Here is a 17900-nt window from a genome sequence, read left to right on the forward strand (position 1 = left end):
TCTCTGCAGATATAGGGGGGGTTAGTCCACAATGAAGTGGAATGAATTCCCCCCGCATTACCTAGTTCATCCCACTTATGGCGTTAGTCCAGAATGACTTGACTTGAAGTGAGATAACACCATTTCATCTCCTCAGGCAAAAACGACGGAATTCTATTTCCGCCCTTTTTTTCAAGTCATCCACTTACCGCGAGCGACGGCGTCGCTTCTTCCCCCTCCCCCCGAAACAAAAAAATCACGCTCATATCCTTTCTCCTCTCCTCTCGCTCAGCCTTCGTCTCTGGACGAAAATTTTCGCCCGACATCTTCTCTCTTTTTCGCTGTCTCTGCTCCTCTCGCTCGGCGCTCGTCTTCGTTCTCTGCTCCCTCTGCTGTATCTGCTCCCTCTCTCTTGTTATCTCTCGTTTTCGCCCCATCTCCCTCTCTCGTCTCTTTCTCTCTCGGCCTTTCTCTTCCCTCTCCCTCTCTCGTCTCCCTCTCTCTTTTCCCTCTAGGCCTCCATCTCTTTTCACTCTCGGTCTCCCTCTTCCTTCTCGTTCTCGCTCTTCTCTTTCCTCCTCCCCCGATTTTCTTTGATTTAACCTATTCCGGTTTCGATATCCTTCGATTTTCGACAGTTAGGCGTCGATTTCTTCCATTGGGCTTACATTTCCCCATTCGGCGGTGATTTCCCCCAAATTTCAAAAGGTAATCCGAAACCCTAATTTTTTTTCAACTAATTTAGTTTTGTGTTTGAGTTAATTTTAATTTTTGTGCGTAATTTATCTTGATTGTGGCTAATTTTAAAACGTTAAACAACTTTCGAAGCTTATTATTCTGTTGGCCAGTTTTATACGAGGCAGGTTTCTAGAATCTGGATGCCACGATGGATATTTAATCTAGTGGTAGCTGATCTTTCATTTCTGGTTCACTCTTACTTATCTTTAGGTCCATTATCATAATATGTTTCACCCACAATGTTGATGTTGGATGCAGGGCCCTCTTTTCCAATTGAGAACCGAATAAATCCAGTCACCATGAGGGCACTGAAGACCCACTTAGACCGTGCAAAAAACCTTCCATTTGTAAAAAGAATTTCTGATTTCCATTTGCTGTTGTTGTTGGCTAAGTTTCTGGATGTCAATTCTGATATACCTGCATTGGCTGAGTGTGTGCAAGTTCAAACTCCTGTTTCAGAGGGAGAAACTTCTCTGTGTTGTATTTGTGTGGTTGAATTTAGGTAAAAGTAAACGCTAGGCGGTCTCCAACATATCGTTGAGGGAGAAACTTCCCCATCGGATAAAGGCTGACTTCTTTGCATTTTGTTTTCTTGGAGCTGTTTCTATGAAATTCTCACGATTTTAAAATAAACTTGAGGTAAAGTAGAGTGACATTCAGTGTTTCACTGAAAGGAGGTTTGGAAGACCACAGAGCGGAGATTATTATGTGAGAATAGATCCAGAAGTTTTATCAGTGCTGACTTACATGAGTCAGTATGGTTCCTTTAGAAGATATAGCATAAAAATCAGTATCTTGTTTTTGAATTTATTGTAGAATCATAAACCGAACTAAGCAGTAAGTCTTTTATAAATTGGCTTGAAGACAATTGTTGTACCTGATAGCTAAAGTGTATCAGCGCGACCTTGTAAAAGGTCTTCTCTTCTGTGAATAGCCAGTTCAGTGAACTAGTTAAGGCTTTTCTTTGCATAGCCAATTGAGCGAACTAGTAAATGCTATATGGAAAGGTTGCATATGTCTAATGGATCTTTGATACGACTTGGATATGATGTTGATTCCTTTTCAGCCAATGCACTTGTTGATATTTATGCTAAATTAGGAGATATTGAAGCTGCTATGATGGTTTTTGAGAAAATTTTGCTACCTGATATTGTTTCATGGAACACCCTTATTGTAGGTTGTGCTCTTCATAGTTTCCATAATCTAACACTGGAATTGTTGCAAGAGATGAAAGTGTTAGGCACAACTCCAAACAAGTTCACTCTATCTAGTATTCTTAAAGCTTGTGCAGGCATGGGAATGATCGATTTGGGCAGGCAAATTAATTCACATTTGATCAAAGTGGGTTTTGATACTGATGTATTTGTCTGTGTGGGACTTGTTGATATGTACTCAAAATGTGGTCTTATGGAGGATGCAAGAAGGGTTTTCAATTTGATGCCTATGCAGGATTTAATTTCTTGGAATTCTATAATCTCAGCCTACGTACAAAATTTGAATGATGAAAAAGCCATATCACTTTTCTGTGAGATGCAAAAAGAAGGCTTTAACTGTAACCAGACAACATTGTCCACTATTCTGAAATCAATTGCTAGCTTGCAGTTAATTGATGCGAGCAAAGAGATCCACTCATATGCTATCAAATTGGGGTTGGAGTCTGATGTTTATGTCACAAATAGTCTTATCGATCCATATGGCAAATGTCATTATACTGAGGATGCAAGGAAAGTTTTTGTCATTTTATACCTTTTTGTCACGTGTTTTATTTTTATTTATTAAGTATTTTAATTTATTAAGTATTTTTATACTATATATTATGTTATTACAAAATAATTTATTTATTAATTATATTCATTTATGTTATTTTTAACTGTTTTATGTAATTTAAATAATTTATTCTAGTCACACGTAATTAGTATATTAAGTTATAATAAACTGTAATCATTAATTGGTTTAATTATGCAATTTCTATAATTAATTAAACAATTAAATTTATTTATTATATTCCCTTATATTATTTTTTAATTTTTATTAATTTTATATAATTTATTTTAGTCACACGTAATTAGTATATTAATTTATAATGAATTTTAATCATTAATTGGTTAATTATCCAAATGCTATAATTAATTAAACCATTATGTTTATTTATTATATTCCCTTATGTTATTTTTTAATTTTTATTAATTTTATATAATTTATTCTAGTCACACGTAATTAGTATATTAATTTATAATGAATTGTAATAATTAATTGGTTAATTATCCAATTGTTATAATTAATTAAACCATTAGGTTTATTTATTATATTCCCTTATATTATTTTTTATTTTTTATTAATTTTATATAATTTATTCTAGTCACACGTAATTAGTATATTAATTTATAATGAATTTTAATCATTAATTGGTTAATTATCCAATTTCTATAATTAATTAAACCATTATGTTTATTTATTATATTCCCTTCTGTTATTTTTTATTTTTTATTAATTTTATATAATTTATTCTAGTCACACGTAATTAGTATATTAGTTTATAATGAATTGTAATCATTAATTGGTTAATTATGTACTCATTCTCTCCTTTATTTAGAAAAGGACACTAGAATCTGTTTTCCGAGCACTAAGACTAGAATTTGTTTTCCAGCCACTTCAACTGGCCTGGACTAACACCCAAACATGAGTTGAAGTGGAAGCAATTCATCTCACTTCAATTCAATTTTCCACTTCATTTCCACTTCATTGTGGACTAACCCCCCCATAAGGGTTTGGGTTTGACTTTCGATTAACTTGATCCTAAGACACCCTGTGCCCAAGGGCGCCTTCTTCTCTATGCAGGGAAGCTATCCCCAATCTTGGCAAGATAATATACTCGGTAAACAAGTGACACATCCATCCTTCTTCTGAAGTGGTTTGATGTAAGGGTTGGAACTACAATCAAGTTGCATGATACTGATACATATTATATAGCATGTGTTAATAGTTGATACATAAAATAACCTATCCAAGTTGATTACTCAAACCGAAACCCGGTTGAACTTGCCCGATTGTGTTGGCAACTCCATAGTAACTAGGAAGAGTTAAACTCGCGAGTCCACACCCCGACCCGAGTTTGGTCACTCAATCAGGTATTCTTATCGGATTCTGACCCGCCTTATAAGTTATACCCATTAACAACAAATCACAGAAAAGGTATACTGATCTCGATCGACTACCCTAGCTCAGGCGAACCGCTCTATCCATTTACCATTAAATTTTTTGACTAACTTCGCTTATACGAGAAATGAATTTTGGCAATCAAAGTTTTTTATAAAGAGAAATCGATATTCAAAACATCAAAAGTCATATGGTAGAAATGGTTCGAGCAATAGCAGAAAAGATCAATTTTTAAGCCATTTTATACAGTCAATAATGTGATTTTATATGGGGATTTATATGTCAAAAAACATATATGTAAGTCTATTTTCTACCTTATCAAACCAATTCTCAATCTGAGTTTTCTAGAGGTAGATATCAATTTCGCATGGGTCAATGATCATTTTGGTTAAAGAAGAAAGAGTACTTAGTTCGGCAAGATTACAGAGTCTGAAATCTATCATATTTTTTCTCTCTCAAAATAAGTATAATTATGAAGCAACGTTATACCTAGATGAAATGTATCAAAATCTAGTTTCAGAAGGAGAGAATTTCATGTCAAACTAGTATCTATTTAAGATATTTGATCTTAGAAGTACAAAAGATCAGTTGAAAAATCTATCATAAATGTACCATTTGTGATTCTAAGCTATTTTTGTAACAATCTACCATAATTGAAAATCCAACATTGACTTCATACATCATTTGAAAAAGGAAAAGAAAATAAAATTCCAAACGCCCCAAAACTCATCTCCATTGTATCCCTGTATCCTCGCCCCACCCCATGATAACCCTTCATACATCATTTGAAAAAAAAGCAAGATAAAAATAACTTAAGCTAGTTCACGATTCTGGTAAGTAATCGTTACTCTTATTTTATTTTTTTCTCTTTTCTCTAAAAAATGGGAATAAGAATTTGATTTCCATCATCAACTTCCTGTTCGCACATCACGTTTGCATGACTGAACTGCCAATCTCTTAAAATAAGAAGCAGAGAGACAGAAAATTCATTATAGAGAAGCCCCATGCTTCGACCCCCTTTTTCTTAGTTTTTATCTCAGTCTTGTATCTTTCGAGGAATTCCAACATCGATCGATCAGTAGTGCGATTCCAAATAAGGTATACTCTAAATTCTCATCTTCTGCCAGCTTTGGATGGCAATAATAGCAAGAAGTGTGTGTCGATTTCTTAGGAATGCATGCAGTAAAGGAAAAAATATCTTCTTTCAATTTTTTTTTTCTCTGAAAGTGAATGAGCGTATGATAGAGTTTAAGATCCCACAGTGCATGTGGGATGAAGTTTCAGAATAGATTTGCGATGTTAGTCAAGAGAAGTAGGTTAAATGATCCATGGACGTTAGCCGTTTATACCTGGGCATGTCATGTTTAAGAAAAAAATATCACTTTTAGAAGATGGAGACTTTTGGAAGGTTACAGCCAAAAGCATTAGATTTCTTGAGAAAAAAAATCTCAAGGAGACAGTCACATGCATCTTTATCTAATTTCGTCTAGCAAGTTTGGATGTGTAAATCATATTTGCAATCATTCTCACATGTCATGTTCGAGTTAATATGCTGAATACTATCTAAGTCTAATTGAATGGGGGTTGCGTAGATGCTTGAAAGTTACAAACTATTTTCCCAAGAATGTCAGCAAATTAAAAAACAGTTTTCCGCCTCCAGGTGTTATAAATGCAATCCCTTAATCAAAATCCTGTATCCATGTTCAACGCCAGCCATTGAGACACCGATTAGTATAATACCCTTCTCTGCTGAATACTGTTATTTCCTGAAATGAAAGCATTCATGCAGGCAGGACAATCGGAGAAGAAGACTGGGCCAGGAATCCGGCATTCGTTGGTGAGTGCAGGACTCTGGCGGCTTGAAGAGGAGCCAAGAAAAATGCGTCTTAGACCTTTGCCATTTAAGGCTATTGTAGGGCTCTGCATGGTGTGCTTTCTGGCAGGGTCGCTCCTCACCAGTCGAACACGGAGGTCCCCGGCTCAGAATGTTGAGGAAGATGGATCAGTCTTCCTTCATGGCCAGCAAAAGATCGTGGCTGTGGCAAAAGACTGTGAGCCCAAGCGTGTAAGCAGATGCAACCTTTTGCTTACAAACTTTTAGGCGACAATTATTGCTGTGTGAATTTTATATGAGATAGAATCAAACATTCAAACCCATTCATCTATGTACTTTTTTATATGTATAAACGTTTGCAGAAGCTGATTGAGGGAAATTCAGGAGATATAATGGCAGAATTGGTGAAAACTCATCAAACCATTCAGTAAGTATCGCCTGTAATTGCCTTCTTTTGTTTTGTTTTTCTTTGTTTATAATATCTAGTCTTTATCGTTTTAACCCAGATCACTAGACAAAACAATTTCCACTCTAGAGATGGAGCTTGCAGTGGCCAGAACGAGCCGACGCAACGGTGCGCCCTATCTCAATGGGCCTTCTAAAGAATCCAACCATACTTTCCACAAGGCATTCGTTGTTATTGGAATTAACACCGCATTCAGTAGCAAGAAACGGCGAGATTCAGTTCGAGAGACATGGATGCCAAGAGGTGGGTAGGTTAGGTTTTGTGTGAATGATGAAGCAAAGCTCCATGTATGTAGTAGTTTTCTGACATAGGATGACCATGTTTTACAGGAGAAAAGCTCCGGAAGCTGGAGAAAGAGAAGGGGATAGTCATTCGGTTTGTGATCGGTCACAGCGCGACTCCCGGCGGCGTGCTCGATCGTGCCATCGACGCAGAAGAAGAACAGCACAAAGATTTCTTGAGGCTTCGACATGTGGAAGGATACCGTGAGCTTTCCTCAAAGACTAGAATTTACTTTTCCACTGCAACCTCCAAATGGGATGCTGATTTCTATGTAAAGGTTGACGATGATGTTCATGTTAATCTTGGTAGTCTCTCTCTCTCTCTCTCTCTCTCTCTCTCTCTCTCTCTCTCTCACTAAAAGGAATGTGCATGCAGGTATGTTAGTGACAACGCTGGCTCGTTATCGCTCCAAACCTAGAGTGTACATCGGCTGCATGAAGTCGGGACCCGTACTCTCTCAGAAGTGAGTTACTTCTACAATCCAAGTAAAGTTCCCTTTTTGAGTTTTTCTGAGTCGCGTTTCACATGAATGAACCGTCCTGAATTCTCCTCCTCATGATGAAACGCGACCCAAAATAAACACAGAAGTGAGCAAAGGTGGCCATACGCCTTCGCGGGTCTTCCAAGTTTGTGAATTAATCTCAAGCCGTGCAGAATAAATATTTATAGTCCATGATTCCGGGTTTCTGCTCAGCAGGGGAGTGAAATACCACGAACCTGAATACTGGAAATTTGGGGAGGAAGGTAACAAGTATTTCAGGCATGCCACTGGTCAAATTTACGCTATTTCTAAAGATCTTGCTGCCTATATCTCAATAAACGCGTAAGTCACATTTCTGCTTTCTGTACTAATTCTTCTGAATCCTGTCAAAGATGAAGTCACTCAACTTACATCTTTGTGATTCTTTTTGGCAGACCCATACTCCACCGATTCGCAAACGAAGATGTTTCTCTAGGGTCGTGGCTCATCGGCCTTGATGTCGAACATGTCGACGATCGTAACATGTGCTGCGGCACCCCTTCAGGTTTTACGACCTCAACCTTCTGCTATCGTCGTTACAAAATGTCCCCTAATTAGTCCTTTGAGATTTGTTCAAACCTTGATTCAAGTCAGCAGCTCAGAATATCAAATTTCTTACATTGAGTTTATCTGGTAAATAGATTGCGAGTGGAAGACGCAGTCGGGCAATGTATGCGTAGCGTCGTTCGATTGGTCATGTAGTGGGATATGCAAGTCGGTGGAGAGGATGAAGGAAGTCCATTACAGTTGCGGTGAAGGAGATGCGGCAGTTTGGAGCGCTCTTCTGTAGATGCAAGAGAGTAAGAAAGCATTTATGTCAAAAGAAGCACTGAACTCGGATATGTGAGAAGAGAGCACTCGTTAACTTGGTGTCTTTCTCGCCTCTACTCGAGACCAAGGTGTAATAATAGTTCGAGGACCTTGCTTTAGGGTTCTTAATGGCGGACCTTCTGTCCCTGCAATAAGAATCCTGCTCATCTCATCCGAGTCAGGTTAAGACTTTACTAAGCAAATAAACTTATTATGAATGAAAGATTTTGAAATTGGAAAGAAATCATGGTTTTGGAAACTAATCAAAAGATGATGTGCTCTACCATTGAAGATTGTGTTGAGTTTATTTCTTAAATTTTAACAAGCTATATAGAAATCATTTACCCATTTTTAATTAAGTAAAACAACTTAGTGTAACACCCCTTGACGCTCTTGAATGAAATGGGTAAAAAATTTAGATATTAGTGTAATTCAAACAAATAAAGAAATTATCTATATTGCTTTCGGTTATCATCGGTTTCACCCCACCCGCCCGCACCCCCCCCCCCCCCCCTATATTTAAAGCTTAAGTCAACCATACTTGTACGTACCCTTCGGAGTACCTATATCTAAAATATACATAATATACTAATGTACTAACCACCCTTTCATATTTTCTCCAATTCTAAGATGGAAGAAGAACAAGTGTAATAAGTAGTTGAATCAAGATCTAAACTAGAATATAGTTAAACAAGATGAAGGTAAACAATTAATTGCAAGGCCTTGTTGGTGTTGTTGGCTTGCAATAAGTTTAGTTTAGTGAACAAGCTCGTTTTCCTACTCAAATAATATATTAAGCAAAACTATTAGCCTGTTTGATTTAAGTTAGTCCAAACATATTGGTAACTTAAAAATATTTGCAAACCTTTTAAGACTAAGCAAATTTCGATTTTCATAATTGGGTAAAAACTCTCTAACTAAAAGAGAAATTTGGCCAAAAAACCCAGATTTTAGGACAAAAGAAAAATCATTTCGCGTCAATGCATTGAGAGATAAAAGGAGAGAAAATAGGGGAAAAAAGACATTTTTGGCAAAATTGACCTTTTGTATTTCTAATATCAATATCTCCAAAAAAAAAAAAAGCTTAGAATCACAAATGGTATATTTATGAAGAAACTGGGCTCAAAGAGCTTTAAATTGATACCTAATTTGACATAAATAGTTTCATCCCTGAATCTTTTATGACCTCTTGATGTTTTTAATTTGGTTGTTTGACCCTTGCCAACTCCAATGCAAATATCTCCTTAAATAGATATTAGATTGACATGAAATTTTCTCCTCCTAAAACTAGATTTCGATACCTTTCATCCAAGTATAACATTGCTTCATAATTATACTTATTTTGAGAGAAAAAATATGATAGATTTTAAACTCTATAATCTTGCCGAACTAAGTACTCTTTCTTCTTTGACCAGAACGATCATTGACCAATGCAAAATTGATATCTACCTCTAGAAAACTCAGATTGAGAATTAGTTTGATAGGGTAGAAAATAGACTTACAGGTCTTCTTTTTGACATATAAATCTCCATATAAAATCACGTTATTGATGATATATAATAGATTGAAAATTGATCCTTTCTACGGTTGCTCGAACCTCTCCTACAATTTAGCTTTTGCTGCTTCAAATATCAATTTCTCTTTATAGAAAACTTTGATTACCAAAATACATTTTGCATTGGAAAGTAAACTCAAAGATATTTCCTTCATTATTTAATTTTTAATATGAAAATCTCAGTATGGAGGTGAAAATGCCAAGAAAATAATGGGTACTGGGACATAATACAAAGAAAAAATATAGAATATGAACCTAAACTACTTGAGATGATATATCAAAAAATGATCACATTATCTCTGTGAGTTGACCGAATCAACTCACAGAAACCGCTCTCATACCATTTTGAATTTCTAGAAAAGATAAAAACTTCAATGACAGGATGTAATTTGAGTACATGAACATCTATTTATAATAAAAGAAATAAGTAGAATCCAATTACAACTAAACTACCCTGATGCCAATTACTCCCACAGTTAAACACTAAAATATAAGTCTTAGAACAATTGAAAACTAAACATAAATAGAAGACTAACATAACTAAAACACCTTTAACCGAGACTCTATTGCGAGACTTCCCCCATATTAATTCTAGATCCATAAGACTTCTTACAATGAGAGTCAAATAAGACTCTTCCATACTAATTTTTTCATAATAAAAATTATATATTTACATAAATATCTTTGAGTACACTTTCAAACAAAAAAAGAAGTTTTTCAATCAAAGTTTTCTACAAAGATAAATTGACATTTGAAGCAGCAAAGCTCAGACTACAAGAGAGGTTCGATCAGTAGCATAAAGCTTAAACTTTCGACGTATTTTATGGTATCGATAATGATACTTTATATGGAGAATTATTTTTCAAAATATATATGTAAGTCTATTTTCTTACTTATTAACCAATTCTCAATTTGAGCTTTCTAGAGGGAGATATCAATATAAAAAACGTGAATGATCATGCTGGCCAAAGAATAAAGAGTACTCAGTTCGACCACATTATCGAGTCCAAAATCTATCAAATTATTTCTCTCAAAAGTATATTTTCTGAAGAATATTTGTTGAATTTAGGATCCCATGATAAGTTCCTCGAGTAGAGGGTGAGAGACAGAAGTGGAAGAAGAATAGGAGAAGAAAAAGAGAGGAAGAAGGAATAGATGAGGACAGAGAGAGAGAGAGACGACTATGTTATGAGATAATTGTTGACTTTAACATTGTTTCAATTTGCACCTCCAAGGAAATGACATGGGCTCTTGCAAATAAGTTACTAAGGGCTTGCCAACTTTTCTAGGCCACATTATAACCCTACACCAATATGTTTGATGTTGTCATAAGGGCTTCTCTCTCTTGCCATTTTCTAAACATTCCTCTGTCCGCCTGCATGACAATAGGCAGGGTGGGGCCCTCTTCTACTTCATTAGGAAGAAGGAGAGAGGTGAGAGGCAACTAGTGTTGCCTTCCAATTAGCAGTGGCAATTTTATCCATACAAGATTACTTGTTTGTTTTGGCCACTTACAAATGGATGAGATCCTTATCCAAATAAATATTTTGGTTTTTATTGAGAGGAGGAACGCACAATTAAAAGTACAATTAAAAGTAAATAAAAATGTAAAACAAACATAATCTTAATGCTACTTGAAAATTAAAGGCACATACAACCACAACAAACACAAAAAAAAAAAAAATTTTGATGATGTTCGCTTTGTGATAGTCACCAATCAAAAACTTTTGCTCCAATAAGCTAACTCTAGTGAAATTTACAAAAAGGATTCATGATTCCTTTGGCTATTCAAGTGCAATCTCCTATTACATTATTTCAAAATCTCTACTAAAGAGATTTTCCTTACAACAATTAAATTTTGACTTTAGCAAGCACTTTCTCTAGATTCTTGGCTCTGAATAGCCATCACTCTAGATTCATGGCTCACCCTGTTGAAGCCTAGACTCCTCTATGCAGATGGGGCATAATATTTTTCCTCTCCTAGTCATCGAGTTGAGGCCCAGATTCTCCACTACAGTTGGGGCACAATTATTTTGTAAGCATATGTATAACCCCATATGCCAAGGGTTCAAATCTTACGGTTCATTTTCAAAAGAACTCAACAATTCCACACTCATATAACTAAGGAAGGTCATTTATGACTATCCACTCGAGTCTATTACCTCATAGTCCCAATCTTAAATGTTTTATTTACTGTCATTACTTACACTAAAAGAAGACACTATGTATATATGTGGAGTTTTCAATTGCAAATAATAATTGCCTGAGACACATATTCCAAGACAAGGATTTACTACTAATTCATAACTCTTAGTCTTATCATAAAATAATAGTTAAATGCCTCATAACAATCTAATCATCCCACGTTTCATAATTCCTTTATACACTATCAATAACACTTATGAGTATACTTGCATATTATCTTAACATAGAGATCATATGATTATGTAGAATAAGGTATCATAATTTATCTCAAGAAAAAACATAAGATACATAGATTTCACAATAATACTTCATAGTTCATGACCCCCTCCCTCTACAGGGGTATATAGTGAAGCTACCCTTCTCTCATATCCCAAAAAGTCAATCAAACAAAAAATAGTCAAATCAATAAATCACATTTGTGCATATAAATTCACTAATTGAATCATAATTGCAATTCAATATAACTAGCTCAACATTTCTATCTATTCAAGAAGGCATACAGACTAATTCTTTAGGATTCCAATCCTAGTTTCCTAGAACTTGGATTCTCCCTTACGGATTTTGCTGAGATTCCTCAACAAGGGAAAATCTTTGAAATGCCATCAACGCCTTTGTATAACGTTGTAAGGAAACCAAAGAGCAAGGCCCAATTGGGATATAAGTTGGCCTTTTAGGTTGCCCTACATTAGTACAAAACAAATTAGCAGAATATTATAGTTGTATGCCCTTAACATTTATAGCATACTTATATATAGTCACCTCGCGAGTTATAGGCTCACCCTCCCCACTCTCATTTCTCTTATTTTATGATAATTTTTTAGTCATCAAAAATAATTAATTAGGTACCTAGGTTTGCCGCATGTGCACAAATATCAATTTAACACAACAGAACAACCAACTCTAAAGTATGTTTATATATGAATGAAGGAGGCACACAACAAAAAGGAATGATCATGATGTTATGATGAAAAAAACAAGAAACTCACAATTGCTCGTTATAGGATTGTTAACTTTATCTCGCAATCTTGCACTTAGTATCTATACTAAAAATCTTCTCCTTACTAAGATTTTTCAGCAATCACTTGGCCTTTGTTTTGTCCATAGGGTAAAGATGGTCAACTTACTAGTTGTCAATAAGAAAGTCTACAACATATCCTGGTTTGACTATTATTATGGTTAGGACATCAGTTTTAAGTGATAAATTCTCTCCTTCGGATATTTTGAAACTAGAATGGAACCCTTACACTCTAATACACTACTCCCTATGTCAACAAAAATTTTGGACTCATCCTAAAACGACTATTTCACAAGAAGGCAGCCTTGCGTGCAGTATACTGCCTTAGTAATATATCAAGCTCTTGGAGAGCTTTTGGTGAATTCTCTGACTCATTACCTGTAGGACAACATTTTCAAAACCCTGAACACACTATACCTCTATCCTACTCACCTAAAATGAATACGGCTTTACAGAGCTCAACGCTTCCTAGTTTAAATCAGAACTAAATTTCAAGAATCAAATTCAATATACTTCTACTCATGCTTAAAACAAAGTGAAACATAAATTTTAGAACCTGACTAACTCTAATCTAAAATCAGGCCATTGATTATTAAGGTTCAAACTCAATATACACCCACTTATGCCTAAAATGAACAAAACATGAGATTTTGAACTTAAAAAATTCTAAACCAATTTTTAGAAACTAAATTTCAGCAATCCAAACTTAATACCAAACTAACCAACCATTAATTGTTGATTTCTAGGGCCTTCTTCACATAATAAAACAAGGGATTAAGAGAAGAGAGAAGAGGAAGCATAGAGGAGAGGAGAAGAGCTCTAGCTCGTGGAGTGGCTAGGAGGAGAAACCAAAAAAGTGAAAGAAGAGAGAAAAGGGGGAGTCAAGAGGGAGCACAAATTTGTGCTTAAGAGGATTGAACTTAATGCTCTTCTTGAGGCTCTATTTATAGTTTTGAGAGGGTGTTTACAAAGACTACAATGTCCTTAAGGTTACACCCTTCAAAAGCAAAAAAGATATAAGAGTAACTACACCAGCTTATATTATTACAACTCATGTCATCTTTATATAAGCTCCCATTATTTACTAATCATGAAACCTTGTGCCTTATTTACCATCCATGCCACTCCTACTCGTGGGTGGCTTCGTTCAAACTTCCCCTCAAACTGGTGCATAAACATCTTAAACCTCTATTTTTTTACATGTATCACAAAGAGTTGTTGTTATTACTACTTTGGGGAAGATATTTACATGTTGGTTTTTTTATGGGATGTAGTGCATGGTGATGCCTCCAACTTGTCGCTTATCCATGATGAAGTGACAGTCAATTTCGATATGCTTGGCTCTTTCATATAATACTGTGTTTGTAGCTATGTGAAGTATTGTTTGATTATCACAGTGTAGTTGCATTGATTTTTTACAAGAGAAATCCAGTTCTGATAATAATGATTTTAGCCATATCATTTCATTTATTGCATGGACCATGACTCGATATTTTTCTTTTATACTTAATTGGGCTACAACTATTTTTTGTTTTTGTTTTACTTTATCAGGTGACCAGAATGCCACCTATTGTTGTACAATACTCGAAAGTGGATTTTCTATCACTAAGTGATCCTACTCAATCTGCATCAAGAGACCCTTCTATGTTGATGTGTCCACGGTTTTTGTATAATATTCTATGTCCTGGTCTCCTTTTTAGGTATCTAAGAATTCTCTCTAAGGCATGCCAGTGCGATATTAGAGGATGACGCATGAACTGACTAACAATGCTTACTGCAAAAGAAATGTGAGGTCGGGCTACAATAATGTAGATTAGTTTCCCAACGAGTCTTTGAAATATTCCTATATCCACCTCACCTCCTTCATCCATCTATAATTTGGCATTTGGATCCATTGGTGAATTGAGAGGTTTATAGCCTATCATACTTGTTTACTCCAACAGATCTAGCACATATTTTCTTTATGACAAGACTGTGTCATGTTTTAATTGCAAAACCTCTACGTCAATGAGGTATTTGAATAAACCCAAATCTTTGGTTTGGAATGTCTTCCTTAGTTCCTCCTGTGTGTTCTCTATTCCACTTTAACACTACTGGTCAAGATAATATCATCCACATAAACAATCATGAGTATTGTACCAATGCTAGTGAGTTTGACAAATACAAAGTGGTTAGTTTCACATCTTTTGAATTTGAGCCCAATAATTACCTTGCCAAACTTGTCAAACCATGCCCGAAGAGACTATTTTAAACCATATGAGGATTTTCAAAGTTTAAATACTTTCTCCCCGTCAACCAAAAAACCTAGTGTTCATACTATGTAAACTTCTTCTTAGAGATCACCATTTAGAAAAGAACTTTTTATATCAAGTTGGTGAAGATCTCATTGAAAATTTTCAGCACCGGAGATGAGAACACGTACAGAGTTCATTTTAGCAATGGGAGGGATGGTCACTTCATAATCAATCCCATAGAATTGAGTGTTCCCCTTGACAACTAATTGGGCTTTGAGTTGAGCAACACTATCATCTGCATTACATTTCACAATAAAGACCTACTTACATCCAATAGGTTTCTTGCCAAATAGTAATGTCATGAGATCTCAAATGTGGTTAGAATGCATGGCTGTCATTTCTTCCTCCATGGCTGCTTTCCACCTTAGATCTTATAATGCTTCTTGAAAATATTTAAGAAGAATGATGGAAGAAAGAGCTGCAAGGAAGGATTGACAAATTGGTGACAAACGATGAGTACAGACAAAGTTAGATATAGGATGGGAAGTAGATGGTTGTGTAGGGACATATGAGCTACGTTCTTTTCTAAGTGTAATGGGCTGAGTTTCATGCTGAGGGCCAAATGGAATAGAAGGAGAAGGAATCAAAGGACTAGAAGGTCTTACCTCAAAATTGTCTGTCGGTCTAGGTGATGGAGGAGCCATGGGAAGAGAAGTATCATCAACATCTAGATGAAGTAGTTGATCGTCCAATGGCGCAAAGGGTCTTTGTGCTTCAGTAGGATTTAAACCTATAGAGGGTGAGTTTTGTCCAAAATAGAATGGGTGATCCTAAAAAATGGTGACATAAGCAGAAGTAAAGGTATGATGTAATCTTGAGAGGTAAAAAAATATCCTTTTTATCTTTAGCATATCCAAGGAAGATACACTTAAAGGCTTAAGCATCTAGTTTGGTTTGACTAGGAGTAGAGTTTTGAACAAAGCAAATGCACCGAAAGGTTTTCAGAGAAAGTGGAAAGGACTATGTTTGTGGTAGGAGTAAGTACATGGGAGAAGAATTTTGCAGAACAAACGAAGGCATCTTATTGATGAGATGGCATGCAATACAAATAGGGCCAATAAAATTGGGGAACATTCATAGAAAATAAAAGGGCTTTAGCCACTTCTAATAGCTACCTATTTTTCTTTTGGCTATACCATTTTGTTGAGGAGCATAAGCACATGAAGTTTTGTGAGTAATATCTTTTTGTTTGCACAACGATTGAAATGAGTGAGAAATTATTTTTTTTTGGCATTACCAAATCTTAATACCTTTATTTTTTGTGAAATTGAGTCTCTACTATGGCATGGAAAGAGGTGAAGATACTAAGTACTTTAAAGCATTCCTTCATTAAAAATAGCCAAGTCACAAGAGAGTAATCATTAAGAAATATATATAAGATATTAGAGTTTGGTGAGTCATTTAAGTGAGACGAGAAAACGCTTTTTGATGTTTACTTTGTTGACAAAACTCACATGGCTGTTTTTTTATGGAATGTAAACCTGGAAAAAGTGTGTGTAGAACCAATAAAGATGGATGTCCTAGCCGCTTATGCCATTGGATCGCCTATTGTTCCTTTGTGACAAGTGCAGAGAGAAATTTTGTGTCAAGGTAGTAAAGTACTCCTTTCTCATGGCCTCCACCAATCACCTGTTTGGTCTGGCAATCATGAAAGATACAATGAGAGACATAAAAAAGGTACGAAGCATCCAAGTTTTTTTGTGAGTTTACTAACAGATAAGACTTAAAGGGAAATTGAGGAACAACAAGAACGTTAGATATAGAGGTAGGGAAGAAGAAGGATTTGTAACACCTATCCATTGGTTTAAGATCCATCTGTAATGGAGACAAATCACGAAGTAGGACAAGGGGAGACTTTATAGAGGTTACTTATCTTCCCAATAAGATGTTCAGAAGCCCCTGAGTCAATAATCCAGGAAAGAGAAGAGTCACAAAGAAAAGTAGATGATATACCTATAGTGGCCATGGTGGCTGAAGAGGTGCTAGGAGTGTTGATGAGTAAGTTTTTCAACTTCTGGAAGACCTCACAATGCTCTTTAGTGAGGATTTTGTTTTTTTGAGAGTCAACCTCCTTTGAATCACTTACTTGATTCTTATTTGTTGATTGACCGTGAAGTTTCCAAAACATGTCTCGTTCATGATTAGAAAGGCCACAATAGGTGTAAAAATAGGAATGTGTGGAATTAAACATACCTCGGCTTTTGTTGTTATTACCACGACCTCTTCCACCTCTTCCTCATCCTCTTAAAGCATTAGGAGACCTTATACCATGAGAGAGCATGGTAAAAGTCTTTGAGGGATTGTGATCTTGAGTCCTCAACTCTTCTTTAACTAAAACTCTATCTGTGGTAGCACAAATATCATTAAAGGAAGGTTTGGTTGTTGAACTAAGGATTTGAGACTTTGCCACATCTAAACATAGCTTCATATTGGTTAAGAAAATTGCTCCAACCAACTCTTTTTGTTGTTTTTCTTGAATAACCACATCGAAGGAATATAGTTGAGCCAACTTCCAATCTTGCAAGTAACCTCAGAATTTGGTAAAAACTCATTGAGATTGCCTTCTTGTTTGGTGGTGTAAATGGCTTCAAAAATGTTATAAAGTCTTTGAAGACTATCGATACTTGAATATATCTTAGCATATGTATCCCAAAAAATTTTGGTCATGTCAAGGTGCACAATATTATTGGTCTCACTTTCTTCCATACTATTCATGAGCCAATTTACGAGTGATGTGTCTTCTTTGAGCCTCCTTTTATAGTTTGTGTCATCCTCATCAAGTGGTGTAGGATATTTGACAAGGTGATCAACAAGATCTTTTGTAATAAGGAATCATTTAAATGATTGAGCCTAAGAAAGATAATTTGAAACCCCTTTGAGGGGAATTGTGGTTATTTTAAGAATATCAATTTTCCAAAAATCTAAAGAGAGAAAGTGACTACTTCCAGCCATAATTGGACTATTGAGAACACAGTCAATGATCATTTAAGGAAAAAAAAACTCTAAGAAACCAGCTATGGAAAGTTCTAAGTTACTTGTTATGTTG

General features: G+C 35.6%; 2 protein-coding genes across 2 annotated transcripts; both read left to right on the top strand.

Moving 5' to 3' along the window:
• The first annotated feature begins 1716 nt into the window (after window positions 1–1716).
• LOC137945550 (pentatricopeptide repeat-containing protein At4g39530-like) lies at window positions 1717–5736 on the top strand. The gene is made up of 2 exons (XM_068791485.1): window positions 1717–2413; window positions 5663–5736. Exons 1-2 carry the CDS (start codon window positions 1717–1719, stop codon window positions 5734–5736), a joined length of 771 nt encoding a protein of 256 aa, XP_068647586.1.
• Window positions 5737–5752: 16 nt separating this feature from the next.
• On the top strand, window positions 5753–7765 carry LOC137945934 (probable beta-1,3-galactosyltransferase 8). The gene is made up of 8 exons (XM_068792038.1): window positions 5753–5938; window positions 6070–6134; window positions 6214–6416; window positions 6503–6760; window positions 6831–6918; window positions 7153–7278; window positions 7371–7480; window positions 7617–7765. The coding sequence occupies exons 1-8, from the start codon at window positions 5753–5755 to the stop codon at window positions 7763–7765; spliced, it is 1185 nt and encodes a 394-aa protein (XP_068648139.1).
• The last annotated feature ends 10135 nt before the right edge of the window (window positions 7766–17900 follow it).

The sequence above is a fragment of the Aristolochia californica genome, unplaced genomic scaffold (genome assembly GCF_029961685.1).
Source record: "Aristolochia californica isolate CCGP_79_NKW_82.1479 unplaced genomic scaffold, dmAriCali1.0.hap1 SCAF_12, whole genome shotgun sequence".
In the NCBI taxonomy this organism is placed as follows: domain Eukaryota; kingdom Viridiplantae; phylum Streptophyta; class Magnoliopsida; order Piperales; family Aristolochiaceae; genus Aristolochia; species Aristolochia californica.